This window comes from Rhipicephalus sanguineus, chromosome 7 (genome assembly GCF_013339695.2).
Source record: "Rhipicephalus sanguineus isolate Rsan-2018 chromosome 7, BIME_Rsan_1.4, whole genome shotgun sequence".
In the NCBI taxonomy this organism is placed as follows: domain Eukaryota; kingdom Metazoa; phylum Arthropoda; class Arachnida; order Ixodida; family Ixodidae; genus Rhipicephalus; species Rhipicephalus sanguineus.
The window spans coordinates 59,481,351-59,497,572 of NC_051182.1; the positions used below are offsets into that span (position 1 = coordinate 59,481,351).

The 16,222-nt window shown below is 44.4% G+C and overlaps 2 protein-coding genes across 2 annotated transcripts in view; both read right to left on the reverse strand.

Moving 5' to 3' along the window:
• The window catches only part of LOC119399469 (TBC1 domain family member 9-like), a 705,668-nt gene that overhangs the window by 596,192 nt on the left and 93,254 nt on the right, over positions 1 to 16,222 (reverse strand).
• Positions 4,847 to 15,371, reverse strand: LOC119399473 (uncharacterized). Its single transcript, XM_037666275.2, has 3 exons — positions 15,062 to 15,371; positions 5,846 to 6,007; positions 4,847 to 5,033 (listed from the first exon to the last, which is right to left on the reverse strand). The coding sequence occupies exons 1-3, from the start codon at positions 15,202 to 15,204 to the stop codon at positions 4,973 to 4,975; spliced, it is 366 nt and encodes a 121-aa protein (XP_037522203.1). The 5' UTR covers positions 15,205 to 15,371; the 3' UTR covers positions 4,847 to 4,972.

Consider the following 16,222-nt stretch of genomic DNA (forward strand, 5'->3'; position numbering starts at 1 on the left):
CCGGATTGATAGGTTCGCCTGTTGCATGGGCATGCGCAGATAAGTTTTCGTGCCTTCTTTCTTGTGTCCGTGTTTGCACGCCCTGTCTTTTTTAGAATGAATACTTACCAACTAGCTCAGCTGTCTGTTATTCTAAGTTCCAGTCTATGTGTATACAATACTAATCACGTTATAAATCAAATGGATGCAGGAGAGAGCACTAACATACTGAATCTCAGTCTCACCGTTAGCATCAGTGTTTGGGACAGAGATGGCACTCTGAAAACCAGTGCACTTACTATTGCCAGAATGAGGCTTTCGTAGCAGCACGTAGCAAAATTTGCTACCCCTGAAGCCATTTGGAGCAAATCTAGCAGTGTTACAAGCAAGATGGGGAACAGCTCTTTTTGGAGAGAGTTCGTAATTCATACCTTGATGGCATTGCATTATCCCCTTCGGCGGTGGTGTGTACAATTGTACACATCAACTTCGGAGGCATGTCACGCACCACATGTTTCTTCAAATGGCTTGAAATGCAGTGTGCACATTCGTGCTGGCTTCCTCAGTGGACAACTAGCAGTCATTTAACTTCATTGTGCTGCGTATTGCTGCAGAGGATCACTTTGCTGGAGACACTACCGTGTTCGACGATCGTTCGACGTGCCACGTTCCAGGACCAACGTCAAGAGTATTTTTTTCTCTTTGCTCGAAACGAATACAACCAAAAAACAAACTGGGCATGCATTTTGGGCCTAATGTTTGATCCTTTTTATGCAGGGATTGAAGCTGACTGATTGCAGAACAACTGGATATTTAATTACAGGCTAATTAACATTCATTACTGAAAGTCACATAAAACACATTCATTTTCTTTCTTGGAATGTATTACCGAGTGCCTTGGAATCATGCCATGCGAATTTGACGCATTTGCAAACAGTGCATCATAACTTGCGCCTGAAGGGGTTATATAACACGGACTGTTAGTAAAACATGCAAAAGCCGCACCTTCTATTACACCTCTGTACAGTACTAATCATACTTGCCCAAGCAGCGGCACTGCTGTGCTTAATTTCAGTGCTCAATATGGTCCACAAGTCGGACTGCAAGGTCCTGGTCAGTAAGAAAAAGAACACACCATTCAAAGTGGTAAGTAGTTCCTGGAGTGGGAAGCAAACGAGGTCCAAAGGGTACTATGATGCCCAACGGAACGCCACCGCCACTGCAAACGATAGCGTGTGCCAGACAAACTGGCGGGCTACAAAAGTGACCACTACAATGGCCACTGCTGGTGAGACAATCCTATGCCAGCGCAGCAAATTTTCAGCATAACGACAATTACACTGTCAATGCTTGCTCAACTTAGGACTGAAAGTACTGCTGATAAATTCAGATTTAATTTTGTCATTAACGATGTGACGCACACAAAGCATGACAGCACAATGACAAAAACCGCCTAAACAGCCGATCCGACGCGGGCAAAAGCGTGCTGACGAAAGCTGCATGGCACTCACGTGACCGAAAACCGGCCGGATCTCGCAATTGCCCCAACGTCGTCGGTTGGTGCTCCCAAGTCGGATTCCAGCAATCTGAAAGAACCAACCGCTTGTAGCCGGTGTGCTACGAAACGACCACCCAAAGATGCTTTTAAAGTATACCTCTACACAGTCGCACCTTTTGGGGTGTATTGTCTATCTCGAGTGCCTTTACTTGCATTGCCATGTGCCTGGTACTTCCTGGTCATGAAAAGCATGCAGGCTATCAGTTGATGTAGCATTCCTTTTAGTATAGCAGCAAACTGTTTTCAAAAAACATGACTGAGCCAGATTCTTGATGAAAATACACACTAAAGGGCAAAACTACTTTAAAACCAAAGGGCATGTTTGGGGAGTATTTGCCCCACAATAGTTATCTGGCTTGCTTGCATTTCCTTTTTAGACAACTCTGCACTCACAAGTTTCCTGCCAGAAATGCTCTCGCACTAATACAATGCACACCTTTTGAGACTAGGAAGTACCATGTGTCGACATGCAAGGAAAGGCACACAACATAGATTATTGTAGGCCAGAAAGACCCCCTAAATACACCCATTCGTTTTAGAGTGTAAATAACTGTGCCGTTATAAGAGTGCTTGATTCACTTATAATCTGTCCTCTCCACGATGTTGGGGAACCAATTCTCTTGCACCTACTGATGCTATGCAGAACCTCTGGAACATAAACACGATTTGAGCACAGGTTCATTTCACTCGGACTTGTCAGTATCATTTAATCCCACCGCATCAACCACTCTGCAGCACTATGCCATCTTGTCCTACTCATTTTCCTGCATCCCCAGCCTTATGCCAAGCAGTTTAACACAACTTATGAACTCCAACCTCTTCCATGTGCTTCCAGCCATCAGTGCTGAAGAGTCTTGACCAGCTGCAATTTATATGGCATATTATGACGTAAAATGGAAGTGTTTGCCATCCTGTACATGGTCATGTTGTTCAAGCAGCCTGGCATATAGGCGCAGGTGTTCTTTCATTTAGCCACCTTTCGGTGCGGCCACAACCCGCTAATTTCATGTGCAGCTTGCCAGCAAAGTGTTGGCGACTACTGAACCATCACAGTGGGTCCAAGGTTCATTTTAACCACCGAGGCTTCTTTACTGCACAAAATAGCAACTTTTTGCATTCCACTCTATTGAAATGTGAAGGCCAAACTGGAGACCTCATGGTCATCCGATACATGCATACCTGCTGACACACGAATGTTAGTGTTAATACCCTCAGAGAAATGCTGAAAGGGTCAAGTGGCAACACAAATTTTTCAAAAGTACAAGTGGTAGCATCCTTTCGGAACTTTACTCCTGAATGCAAAGTCCATTGCCAACATTTTTGATACAAACGTGTCTAAGGTACATGCAACTGTAAATGAACGCTGCATATGTCAACATTCTTTGGCATGCCTGGAGGCAGTGAAGTCTGCAACAGAGAAATTAAAAAGCCTGCACCAAAAGCAGTCGAGGTTGGAGAAATGAACGAAATGAACATTTGTTACTGAGCAACGTTGCTTGTTGGGCGAGTTGGAACGAGTCAGTCATAACGTAGTTCAGCGCAAAAAACAGGCAACAGACGAGCGAGAGGACAAGGACACAGCGCATTCTTTTCACCTTTCGGTTTTTACTTCCTGTGTTTTTTTTCTTTTATCTTTTCTTGCTTTCCCTGTGTGTATATATACATGCGTCGCAATCCAATAAACTTTAGTTGGAAGAATGCGCTGTGTCCTTGTCCTCTCGCTCGTCTGTTGCCTGTTTTTTGCGCTGAACTACGTTATGACGAACATTTGTTCATTGAACTAAATGAAGAGAAGTAAGAATTCAAAGTGCTTCCGACTGAAGATATATCATAATGCTTGCCATGTCATGGCAAGGGCTTATATGAAATATAACCGGGACATTAAAGGGACCGACAACCAATTTTTATGGTACCCATTTTCCTTAGCACAACAGAAAGCTTGCCGCTTGAAGTGTCTAATCACTGAATGGTAACGTGGAAAACGCCGTAAAACATTTGTAATCAGAATATTTCTATCTACAGCGGATATGAAGCACGACAGCACAAGCTAGAAACGGTGAGCGGTTCGTGTTCAAGCGCGACGGTTTGCTGCACATGCGTGCATGTGCCACGGCTCGACATGTTGCACTGGCTACTGCGAAAACAGTGCCACTTCTCACCATGCAACTCCTTTTACTTCATAAGCAACACAGAATAGAGCAGGGATAGATAAGATATATACTCTAATTTTTCAGGACTAATTATGACATGCATGACAGCATCAGTCTACGCGATGACGTACAGCAAAGCGATTGACTCCATGGTCCAGCTTCAAGGCTCCTCCGCTAGGCTGTGCGACATACCGATTTTTTTACTTTTAAACACGATTTGAAAGCATAAATCTTACTCTCAACGCGAAAAGGATGCTGGAATCTGTCACTATATTTCACAGTCTTTTCACTTCTACCAGCATCTAATTGCATGTTCAGGCCAGTTGTCAGTGCCTTTAAGAATTCCTTGGTTATACAGTTTATTTCGTTGTAGTGGCATAGAGACTGCAGTTTTACTGCAAGTCTCATTTACATGGACAGTTATCCTGAGATACACTCAATGCCAAGAGGCTTATTTGGGCAGCCTTTCTGCCACACAATAATCTAGCATGCTTTCCTTGCATTATCTCGAAGTGCCCGTACTATCAGTGCAACATAGCAAGCACTCTTGATAAGGAAAGTTTGAGAAAGGAAACAAGGAAGCCAGATGATTGTGTGGCAGAAAGGCTACCTCAGTACACCCATTAGGCTTTGAGTGCAGATTGTACAAAAGTTCTTTTAAAAAAGCTCGCCCAAAGCATGCATCTTTTCCAGGATATATATCATGCAGGCAGCCATCATATGCAGTTCAACACAACACCCAAGCAGCAGCTGACGTGGAAAGGTAGGGCACATTTCAGCGACTATGTTCTTGCTGATTTTACCAACATCAGGAATTTGTATAAAAAAGCGTGATCACAGGTATCCCCGCCACCCCCTAATTTTATTGTTTATTCACAATCAAAGTTTGTTGCTTTCAAGTGTATGGTCAGGGGCTGACAGTTATTTTTTCTTGCAGGGGCTGACAGTTTTATTTTTTCTTGCAAAGAGCATCTTTTTATAAACTACGCACAAATTTTGGGAGTTCACAAGTATCTGAATAAAATGGCCACCAAGGCAGGCCAGAACAGACTCCTACCCGTAGCAACGCAGTGGACAGTGCACGAAATGCGTGCACCAAATGGTTAGGTTCTTCACAACCGCGCACCATCCACTTTAAACAGAGAAGCACAGGCACCACTTTGCACAGTTTATCAGCAAGTTTAATGCATACCACAAACAGGGGGCCGGTGCTTACAGAATCCCATGGTGAAACGTACAGATAGAGATGGCAACGACAATTGTCCCTTGATCGCTGCTGGCTTCCTCACATGCCATTGATGGCCAATATCTGGATCTCGAACTGCAGGTCCGCATTCGGAGGGATCGTGGAGGAAATGGGTTAAGGCAATATCACACTGGCAGAAAAGCACTTACCCATCCACCTTGTGAGGCATATGCGTTCACCTAGCAAGCACTACTGCACTTATCTAAATTACCACACTCACTTGGCCCTAATACACTGTGAATCTTAATGCACAGGAAATTATAGAAAAAGAATGATGTTCATTAACCTACAGCAGTACAATTAAAATTTTGAGGTTTTCAGGCACATCAATTCTTAGAGGTGTGGGTGGCTACGTCATTCCAGCAGGAACTGCGTAATTTGATCGGCTGATCGAGATTGTATGTGCTCTATCTAGACACAGATTAGCAGACAGCTCATACCTTTGTGCGCACTGTTGAATGACAATTTTGTGGTGTATGAATGTTGCTTCTCTCGCTGCAGTAGCTCAGTGGACAAAGGAGCTAGCTGCTAGCCCTAATTCATATAGCATTCCAATTTATTGGGATTGCATTAATTGCTGTGCCCTTGCAGTGAAACTGCCTTTCATTAGCTTGTCACCAAATTATCTGACACCAGTCCACCCTTGCTCACAAGCCACTGTGTTCAAACAAAACGGCAAAGCCAAATAGTGAGAATGTCGCCTTCAGCTGCTGTGCTGGCCTCTGAGATCAAGCACTGCAGTACCTGGTCTTGGAAGATATGCTGCAAATATTGGGGCCACAAGATAGCTGATTGCCTAGTAGATCATATTAGCTTTTCTAAGCAAGCACGTCAACTGAGGCAATCGGTAATTGGGGTAGAGGTACATTAGAAGGTAGGGGAGCTCTGTATACAAGAGTAAAAAAAGGATATCCCCATGCTGGAAATCCCTGAGCGCCGTACGCCTTGAGGCCGCAGATGGTGAGGCGCGACAGCTCGTGCTTCTGCATGGACAGGCAGCCTTCGTCCCAGCCACGGATCACTTCGCCAACTCCCACGCGGAAGGAGAACGGTTGCTGCCCAGGGTCACGGGTACTGTGTGCCAAAAGAGGGAGGGAAGGGAGACACACTACAAGGGGTGCAAGGGGTACACATTCACACAGCACGCATGGGTGGCAGCACTGGCTTACAAATGGCCAACCAGTCTTCAATCATACGAGTCCTGGAACTCCTCATAGGCTCCATGTATCAAAATCCAGACATGCCATTGGCCCAAACTGCGGGATTGCGCTTATTGTCGAGTCATCTGTCAGCCATAAAACGAACTAATAACCGCTCAAATCTACGCCAGCGCTGCGTGCACAGTTTCGCAACTTTTGAAAAACACTCCCAGGGGGCAGCACTGTGGCGCTTTAATGTTTTGTATTGCCACTCCAAGATGGCGCGACAGTCTGCTAACTTCAGCAGAATCGGCCAATAGCATGTCCGGTTGCATGCAGCCTAGTGGTACTGACTGCCAATAGCATGACTACAGAACTAAAGACACCCGATTTATGCTAAAACACATCTACCTGATCAAAAGAAAAAGAAGCCAATGTTTTAATTGGACAGTGGTTGGAAGTTAAGCATGGCTGTAGTGCTTCTGCTGCCAGCATTGTTGAAGTTAGCTGAGCCTGAATGGGCAAGTGCTGTGAGCATGGCTGCATGGAATGCCGGCTGTGCCAAGAGCCAATGTCAACAGCATGTCATGATTTAGAAGACACTGCAGCATTCACTAATGCTGGTGTCATGATAACGCTTTTGACAGCAGTCCTGAGTCGGGCATTAATTTCAATACTCAGTCACTCCGCAATGCACATAACAGCACGGAGCATTCCAAAGGCCAACCACGTTTGGCTCAGCAGAATGAGAAGCGGTGGCTTCAGAGTATGCAACAGCTTTTGGATTCACTGTCATTCCTTAGCTGTCCTGCTCACCGCAGGTACAAGTGGAGTGCATAGTAAAGTGCTCAACCCTAGAATCCAGTAACACCTTGGCTGAAGGATCAGATGAGCATGCGCACTTTGCAAAATCGATAGTGCAACTGTGTAGAGACAGTTAATCATGCAAATGACTGCCTGAAGGAACGTCAGACACACACAGTCCTTTGATTTAGTTTCCAAGCCGAGAAATTGATTGCAAAGGCATGTTAACTGGAAAAACAAGAATAGAAGACTAGACTGTTCATGCATCATGCAAAGAGGAAAGAATGAATTTACTGCCTCAGGTATGGCAAATAAGATCTCTTATATAATACTGCTTCAAGCAAGACAAGACTACAAAGGGCATTCTAGAGCTAAGTTCATGCTAGCTTATTAAGTCGTCATTACAACACACACTATAAAAACTGAAATATAGGTAAAACTGAAATATAGGTCAAAATTTTTTCTTCAGAAAACTGGGATGATGAACTGACTCCAGTCTTACATAGCAGACATTGGCAGAACTATGCAATTCTGGCAATTTCGAGTGACTGAAGTTAACCACTTCAATCACCACCATTAGTATCACATGCAATGAACAAGTGGTGCACTTGTGTATTTCAAACGAGTTGCCGTTTTTCCTGGTACTCTGCTGCGACACCCGTTGTTTCAAAGTTTGTCACGTGAACTTCCGGTCTGACATAACTGAGTAATATCAGACACTGCAAACCCAGTGCGCTCAGTTTCAATATCGCCAGGATCAGGGCCTTGAATTCCATGATCAATATATCGAATTTTGTGTGCTTCCTGTGAATTCTAATAAGAAATGGGTACTCTATAAACTGTCACGTCCTACAACCTTTCCAGATAAACTGCCCTCAAATTAATAAATTAAAAATTATTTTTAATGAGTTAATTACTCATTTTAATGCAACTAGAGGTGCGGCAAAGTATTTCCGTCTCAACGAAGGGTAGTGTGTGAAGACGACAGGTGCCAGACTAACAAAGCATTTTTTTTTACAAAAGTTCTATATAGTCTTAAAAAACAAACAAAGAAAAACTATATTCCAGTTTCTACAGTATATGTGTTTGCAACTTTGCCTACCCAATTTGTGTAACGCAAACATGGCCTCATGTTTTAGTGAAACAGGAAAATACTTTTGCTTTGTCTCTTAATTATTAAAAGAAACTATTTTGTGCAAACCTGACAAAAGCTTGGAGGACGCTTGAGCTCCGCTTTCAAGAGTAGAACCTGACAGCGTAATCGGACAGTGTTCGTATCGCCTTCCCAATAGCTAGCCTCACTTCACTTCTCGGTGGACACCTAAACCATGCCGCAAGGAAAGCCAAAGTGCGGACACCCTCCAGCTCCTGTATGCATGCATGCGGCGCGACGAAACAGGGCCACACGGCGGGGCAATGCCGTTTAAAAGCGCGCCCGTGGGCCCTTTGTGCCATCTTTCAGGCGATAGTCAAGCCACTGAAGAACCTCAAAGATGTGCGTACCACCAACACTGAATGGTGTATATAAATAGCTCGCCGTTAGTATGCGTGGTGGCCAAGCGGCTAAACGCATCACACCACAGAGCAAGGGGTCACAGTTTTGAATACCCAGTCCCACTTGAACCAAAGATTTTTTAATAATTTATTTGCATCTACTTCGAATTTTCGCTCACAACCAAACACCACCACCGACCCCGAAATTTCTGCGAAACGAGCTCTTTAACGCTACAGCATTAAAATAATTACGTATATTAGCCCTGATGCCCTTGCAGTCTCACTTCATGTGCCAATTTGGATGCCTTTATTGTCAAACGCAGGAAAAATTGCATAGAGTCTTCTGATCTAAGTGAAGAAATTAGTTTCACATATAAACCATATGTCTTTTTTCCTGCCAACCTTCCAAATTTCGGTAAAAGGACTTGTCGGCAATTACTGCGTCTACACATTTTGCAAACTCAATGTGGCAAAGCAAATGTTGCTGGCTTGGCCAAGCCAACCAGTAGGAGCTAGAAGGGGTCATCCATTGTCCAGCAGAGATCACAAAAGCCCATTCAGGTTGTGGGTCTCGGATTGCAACCTGTGAGACATCAGACTTGAATGGTCATTTTACAGTAGGATCAGAAGCATCCAATGGGTGACCCCCTGGCCGTTTCAGGAAAATGAAACTGACACAACTAGGTGGTTGACAATTAACTGCACAGATTTAACGGGATGGAGTACAGTTCAATATGACTGGTGGTACCCCGATCCCTTTCAACTTTCCTAATAGAGTAGCTTTCCATTAAGCTACATGTATACATTTCTGCAGAAACAATGTGACGGTACAAGCACAGCAGCAAGACTAACTCATCACGCCTAGTGTCATTAGCAGCGAGCAAGTCGAAGCCATCTGTTTAGTGCTCCCGACCCCCTATAGGCAATTTCAAAGTGCCATCATCGCGGGCAGTTTGGTGGTCAACCAAAGACCCAAAGGTAAAGCTATTAAGGTCTATGGAATAACTTGGTTACACCTATGCAAGTCACCTGTGATAGTAAGCGAGATCTTGCTGGCTGATCTAGCCCAGAATTGCAGGTGCGACTAGCCACAGAGCTAGTAGAGTCGTTACAGGCAGCTTAAAAAGAAACTGAAGACATATTAAGTTGATGTGAGAACATCCTGTTAGAACAATATCCTAGGAACCTTTCAGCAGCTTCAGGCAAAGGAAATAATTTACTTCCGACTACCCAAAAGCAAGTCCTTCTCAGTGTATCAAATAGACATACAAACAGCATTTGCTTCCAGCCTTCAATGTTCTGTAATGATGTAAAGCATTAATCTATTGCCATTTGCCTTTAATGTACCTTTAACTAGGGCATTTCCTCTTAGTGGTGAATCAACACCATTCCAAACGTAAGCATGCACAAACATTAACTGCACCTCACATCGTACAGCATTACACGTACATACAACAGCCCAGGATGGTGGCACCGGTGTATTGAAAACTGAAAAAGTTCTATGGGGGGCCGGAGCTAAACGAGCAGTCCAACGCCATGCAAGGCAACGATACTTACCCGCTCCCACAACACCGACCATTAGCAACATTTCATCACATCCGTCACTGGGAACGGGCCCTTTAACCTTCACAAAACCCTTTGAAGAAAGGAAAAAAGGGGGAAAAGAAAGGAAAAGGAAAAAAAAGGGAAGGCAATTGACGGGCAGCTCACAGGCAACTACACACTGAAGACGTCATGCAAGCAGACACTCCGGTATGAGCAGTGCTAGCACTTGACAAAACTGAGTTCGACATGAGTTTTGGCACTGGACGTGTCTACACACCAATGATCAACTGGGAAGTAGAAGAGAACATATTAATTCTGACGCATTGAACAAATTACATGCACCATGTCACTGAGAAAATTACTGACCACTTGGTCACACCAAAAAAATCACAAGATGGCTTGCTAGTAAAAGTTCTCGGGTCCAACGTAATTTTTGTATCTGTGCTTCATTCGCTTAATGTATGCTCAGCATAATGCCACATTCTGTAGTCCGCTGTCTCTGCCTCTTCTGACTGAAGCTTAACACTACAGCCAATGAGAATGTCCCACCGGAAGCATTATTAAACAAAAATTGCTCACGGTTTACCAAGAGTGAATTTATGGCCCTCATCAATCAGTGGGAATGACAAAATTGCACAAGCTAGACATCACATTTTGGTCCTCTGGTGTGAGGCAACACCAAAATCTACAGTGACCTGAAAGACGTTAGAACTGTAAAAGACCTCAAAGCTGCATGGATGTGTTTTTTTTGTAGGGGTGTGTGAATAGTGAAATTTAATCTCGAATCAAATCGAATAGTGCCGAATAGTGGCCAGAAATATCGAATAGTATATTTACACGAAATGTGTACCGCCAGTTACGGCAAGACAAAGGAAAAATCAGGGACACTACGGCATGCTGACAGCTTCATTACACACTTGTCCGGGAGTGGTTTTTGTTTCAGCTTTTCTGGGTGTGCAGGCATGTTGATAGAAAAGCCGCCATTCCAGTCCGTAGCGCCACTCCTAACCTCCTAACCGAGGGGTGTACGGTAGCTAGTCTTTCTTTTCCCCTAGGTCGCGTAACATGGCTCATCTGACAACAGTAACGTAGTGTTGTGCTTCATCGCCATGTGTGCTCCGGGCCCAAGTCTTCGGGCACCTGTTCACAGCAGCGTTTTAACTGCGCACCGGAACGATGAAAGTTTCTGAACTAGAGGTGCGGTGCGGCAGTGGCGACTGCCCAGCGTGAACAAATTTTTACATGCAAAGCCAATCACCGAGGGTTTCGCAGGCCAAAGTCAGGTCCTTTCACAGCGCTTGCGGCATATACGACTGAACTACGCAAGAAGTCCGTGCCTTCGTTTCGGGAGCGAAGTTGTGAAGGACTGGACAGTTTTCTCATGTGCTTTTATACGTGTGGAAATGACATAATCTCCTGTAAGATCGACATGCGCTCGCTCGTGAACCAGGATGTCAGTGAAAGTTTAACGAACGGCGACGTTAGCGTTAGTTTTAGCCACCCTACCCTAACCAAGTTGCACCGCTGGCCTTTGTGGCATTTTAGATATTCGTCCTGTCAAATTATTCGATTAGGAACTATTCGATTCGAATTTGAAACTCGAATATTCACACACCCCTATTTTTTTGCCTAACTAAACTGGGAGCTGAAAAGTGAAGAGCGACGGTACTACAGACGAACTCGTTTATAACGAACTCGAAAGTGCCACGAAAACTGGTCGTTATATCAGTAGTTCGTTGTAAATGGATTCGCCCTCAAAAACATGCACTTGGCCACCAAGTCGCTTTTTTTTTTGTCTGCGCATTTTTATTGAAAAGTGCTAACAACCCCTCTGGTGAAAAGTTAGGCCTTTTCGCGCTGTGAAGCGACTCCCGCTGCGTGCACGAGTGAATTAAACCGCCTTTGTAGTCAACAGACACCCGTTTCACTGAATCGCGGTACCGCGACGTGGAGCCGATCATTCCGGGATAGTTGCGTGCAGCGCGTGCCTCTTATGTTTTAGAAGACCTGTTTTAACTTTTTTTCTCGCTTCGTATACGCCATATTTTTACTGCAACCGTGTCTGAAGTGTTAGTTGTAAAAGTAGGAGGCTTTGAAAATAATAATATAATAATATCTGGGGTTAAACGGCTTTGAAAAATGTTCGCTATATGTAGACACAATTTCAGTGGGCAGCATAGGAAAATCGTAAGTGCACCGAAATATGGTCGTTATAACCGACAGATCCGTTATATCTGGGATCGTTATAAGTGGGTTCGACTGTAACTCCAATTACAACAGAGCTTCGAGCACACTACAATCATCTGATTATGCAGAAATAGCGTTGTACCAGCCCAACAACATTAAATTTGCACAAGTCTCAGACGCGCACAGAAGTTGTGCTCTGTGTTCCAAGTTTAAATTTCATTACATTGAAACCGCAACCCTTCACATACCTTGCGATTCACAAATGAATGCCTACAGGATTTTGTTTATGAGGGCATAATGTAGTGTGCTGAAGCACTTATGCAAATTGGCACCCTTTGAGATAGATGCTTTGCAAAAGGATCAACAGGTGGGCTAGTTGGTATATATTCATTCAGTGAACTATGCTTTGTACACATTTGTGTACACAACTTGTTTTTGCTAGTTGTGTCGACCAGCGGCTAAGCAAGATACATTAGCTTTGTGTAAGTTGAACCTCCTGCATATGATCACTTTGCTGAAGGCAGTACCACTCAAACGAGTCATTCAACAAGCCACTTTTCCGCAAGCCGTGTCAAAAGTACTATTTTTCTTTGCTCGAAATTAACATATTCAAAACGAAACTGCACTACATTTCCAGCCTGAGATTTGATTCACTCATGTAAAAATAGAACACGAGTGACTTCACGGTAGATAATTTCAAGATAAAATCAATTACTATAAAACAGAAATCAATGTATTATGACATGTTTGTTGCAACAGAGTACCTAGTGCCTTGAAATAATGTGCAAGTTTCGCATATCTACAGACAGTTCTTCATAGTTAGTGCCTGAAAGGGCTGCAACAGATTGACATGATGAAAAACTAAGAATTTGTTAGTTTAACTGTATACATACAAAATGTATCCATACCAGCAAATTGCAAGCATTTCAGGCTATCTAGCACTTCACAAAACTACTGAACTCTATTGCATGTTATGGTGCAATTTTTTCCACTAGAGTGCAGAATAACTACTAAATTATAACAACTACAATTAATGGACATAAGGCTACAACTTATATCCTACAGAGGCATCCAGTTGTTTTGATTACGAGTGAAGGCCGTGCACAAAAACATGCAACTCCACAATTTGGCAGTAAACCTGTTCAGAGCTATGGTGTCCCTGTTATTAGGCACTACTTTGCAACGCAAGTGAACACTCATCTCATTTGGTGGGAGAAAAAAGTAAGACTTCATCAGCGAAAATGGCATCGAATTTAGCGCAGTGTTATCTTTAAGTACTTCCTTAAGTTCCAGCCACCTTGCATTCAGTAGCTTTTCAAAGCTGAGCAGGCAACAACAACAAAAAAAAAAAATTCTGGGTTTATATGTTTTAAAGCATGACAATGCGATAACTGGGCATGTGGTGCTGGGGCCTAATTTATTTTGACCATCTGTGGTTCTACAGCACACCATTACGCATACATGGGGGTTTTGTGCATTTCGCCCCGATCAAAATGCGATCGGGATCAATCAATTGGTTAACCATTACTCTGCACAATGCAATGATACACAAAAAGTGGTCTTGCACTTGCAACGCAGAAAAACAACTAATACAACTTAATATTTCCATCTTTTGCACTGCGATATTCACGGAGAAGTGTGAAAAGGTGATTCAATTTTTTGTACGTATCTGCATTTAACAGGCTAATATAGGACTGACATTAGTGCTTGCAAATTACGTACACTGTTACAATCACCTTCGTGTACTTCCATGGCTGAATCGGATTGCATTTGCAGGTGGTTTGCTTTCTTAGCTACAAAATTTTTTTCTTTTTTTTTTCACATCTGCAGGCCTGTCTTCGGCCTGTTATGGTGCACACGTCACGGCACTAAAAATTTTAAAAATGAAACAGGCTAGCACGGGGTGCAACGTCAACTACATCTCACTGTTTAAACCTCAGTGCAGTTTTCTGAAACGTCAAAAATTTCCAAGCATAACCTATTAGATTCAAAGTCACGCAAGCAAAATTACGGCAGTACCATTTGGCAAAGAAGCACGGCTAGTTAAATACGTTAACAAAAACGACATTCGTCGGCGGCGCCTAATGCCAATGGCTACGTTCGCGTAAATATTGGCCACGCAAGCATTTATCCTTAAAGTGTGCCGGTGTTTTCGCAACCTCGCGACTTCGGAATGTGGCCGGTAACCACGAGCAAGCGACCTCGTGTTGTCAACTCTTATAGGCATTACGCTTAAAAATAGAAAACCAATCGATTATAACGCGCACCAAAGGTGCAATCTACACAGACCGCAGGTTGTTGAACTTAATCTCTTCGCCATGAAGTCTTTAGTTCTTATTACACAACATGCCTCTGCGTTTTTGACAGCCTAAGCCTCCTTATCTAAAGACAAATTAACACCGGCATACCGTTTGCCAAAATAAACGCGGCGTAAAATCAGTTTAGATAACTTATATCGAAGAACAAGAACTTATCGCAAACACGAACGCCGGCGATAACAGCGGGTTTCGAGGAAAAAGCAGGAAAACAAGGTCATTTCCTGCGAGCGCACTTCGAATGACAATGCAATTCGCGCGCACCAGATCCCAAGATTGCACCCTGCTCACGCGGCCACTTCCTGCAGCAACGCATACTGACGGTTGAGGGGATTAGCAGCGATTACCGTCGTATTACCGAAGCTAAATGGCTGAAGAACGCCCTACGGTTCAGAAAACGAGCTCGGCAAATACCGCCGCCGCTATGCCAAGCCTCGTTTGACGCCTCGCGAGAGTTCACTCCCCCCCGCCAACCATTCCCCCACTACCTCCCATTCCCGTTTTTACTTTTTTCATAACGAGCCCCACGTAACCCAAAAGGCCGTCAGGGCTGCGACATTTCCTCGTTCACAGATAGATTGGCGCATACCGAAAACGCTAGGCCTCGAGTGTAAAACGAGGCCGCAGGCGAAGCGGTTACATACCTCCAGAATTTCCTGGGCGGATTTGTGAGCAGGCCGGTGCAGTGGACGGTGATGCTGTCGCCGACGTTTGGTCGAGGTCCTATGCCCGGCTGTATTACTGTTTTGAGGACACCAGGCGTAACCTGGTACGACTGGGCCATCATGTTGGCGTACAGTTTTAGGCCGTGCGGGGGTTCGGAGTCACGAAAGATACGAGTTCCCGGGCGCGGGAACAAAAAGCAATGGAGGCTGACAGGCAAGAACCGCGCTGGCGTTTGCGATGCGTGCGGACGGGACGGCTGCGGCTGGATTCACCGGTCGGCTTGGACTGGATTGGAACGCTCGCGGTAGAGATGGTGATCGCTAGAAGCACTAGAAGCGCAGCCAGGCGGCGCGAAATTTGAAAGATAACAGTGCGCTTCTACGAGGTCGTTTGCTGAACGACACTTTGTATCGTTGTCAGATGCTGGAGACACACTTAAAATGGATGTAACTTTCTGTCACGCAAGAAGAATTGTTATTCATCTTGCGTGCATTTCCTTGTAACGCCGCGAGCACGGAACTTTCAGATCACGGACGGCGTGCGGGCTATCAGCGTGACATACCATCTTTGATAGGAAGGACTCAACGCGCAAACAAGGTTGATCACGATTAATGTTGCATAGCAAAAGCACGCCCGAGAGGGTGCGACCATATATTTTTTTTTTTTGAAATCTTGCCCTTTGGCATAGTCTCTCAATGAAACAAACACACACAAAAATGTGGTTCTTGTGTAGGCCCTGGTGTAGTTAGAAATACTGCGCTAATGCCGTTGGTGTAGTTCTAAATCCTGCGCTTAATGCAGCTCTGCTACCGTGAAACCAGAGGAAGCGCGTAGCTCAGGCAACCCAGCGATTCCCTTGACGCTTCCCACCGCCTCGGCAATTGAGCGCTTGCCGAGGCGGTGGCGCCCTCTCTTGCACGGCGCGGGTATCAGCCGAACGTTTCAGAAGCGCTTTTCGCGATTTTAGGTAAATTATTGCGAATAATTCTTGGTTATTTCTATAGTATATATAATTTTAGACCGTGTTAGTTTATTGTGCGCTAGTTTCGAGCATTGTTAGCCTTGTTTTAGGCCTCTATTAACCACTGCGTGACCATGCGACCACTAGTGGTGCCAAGCCTGAAGTTTCTTTTTAGTTT

Excerpts from the sequence above, each read along its gene's own strand:
- LOC119399473 (XM_037666275.2), bottom strand. The coding sequence starts at position 15,204 with ATGATGGCCCAGTCGTACCAGGTTACGCCTGGTGTCCTCAAAACAGTA. Across the intron at positions 6,008-15,061 it reads CCGCCCAGGAAATTCTGGAG|TACCCGTGACCCTGGGCAGC; the intron begins GTATGTAACCGC and ends TTTGGCACACAG. Across the intron at positions 5,034-5,845 it reads CAGGGATTTCCAGCATGGGG|GATCCCTCCGAATGCGGACC; the intron begins ATATCCTTTTTT and ends CATTTCCTCCAC.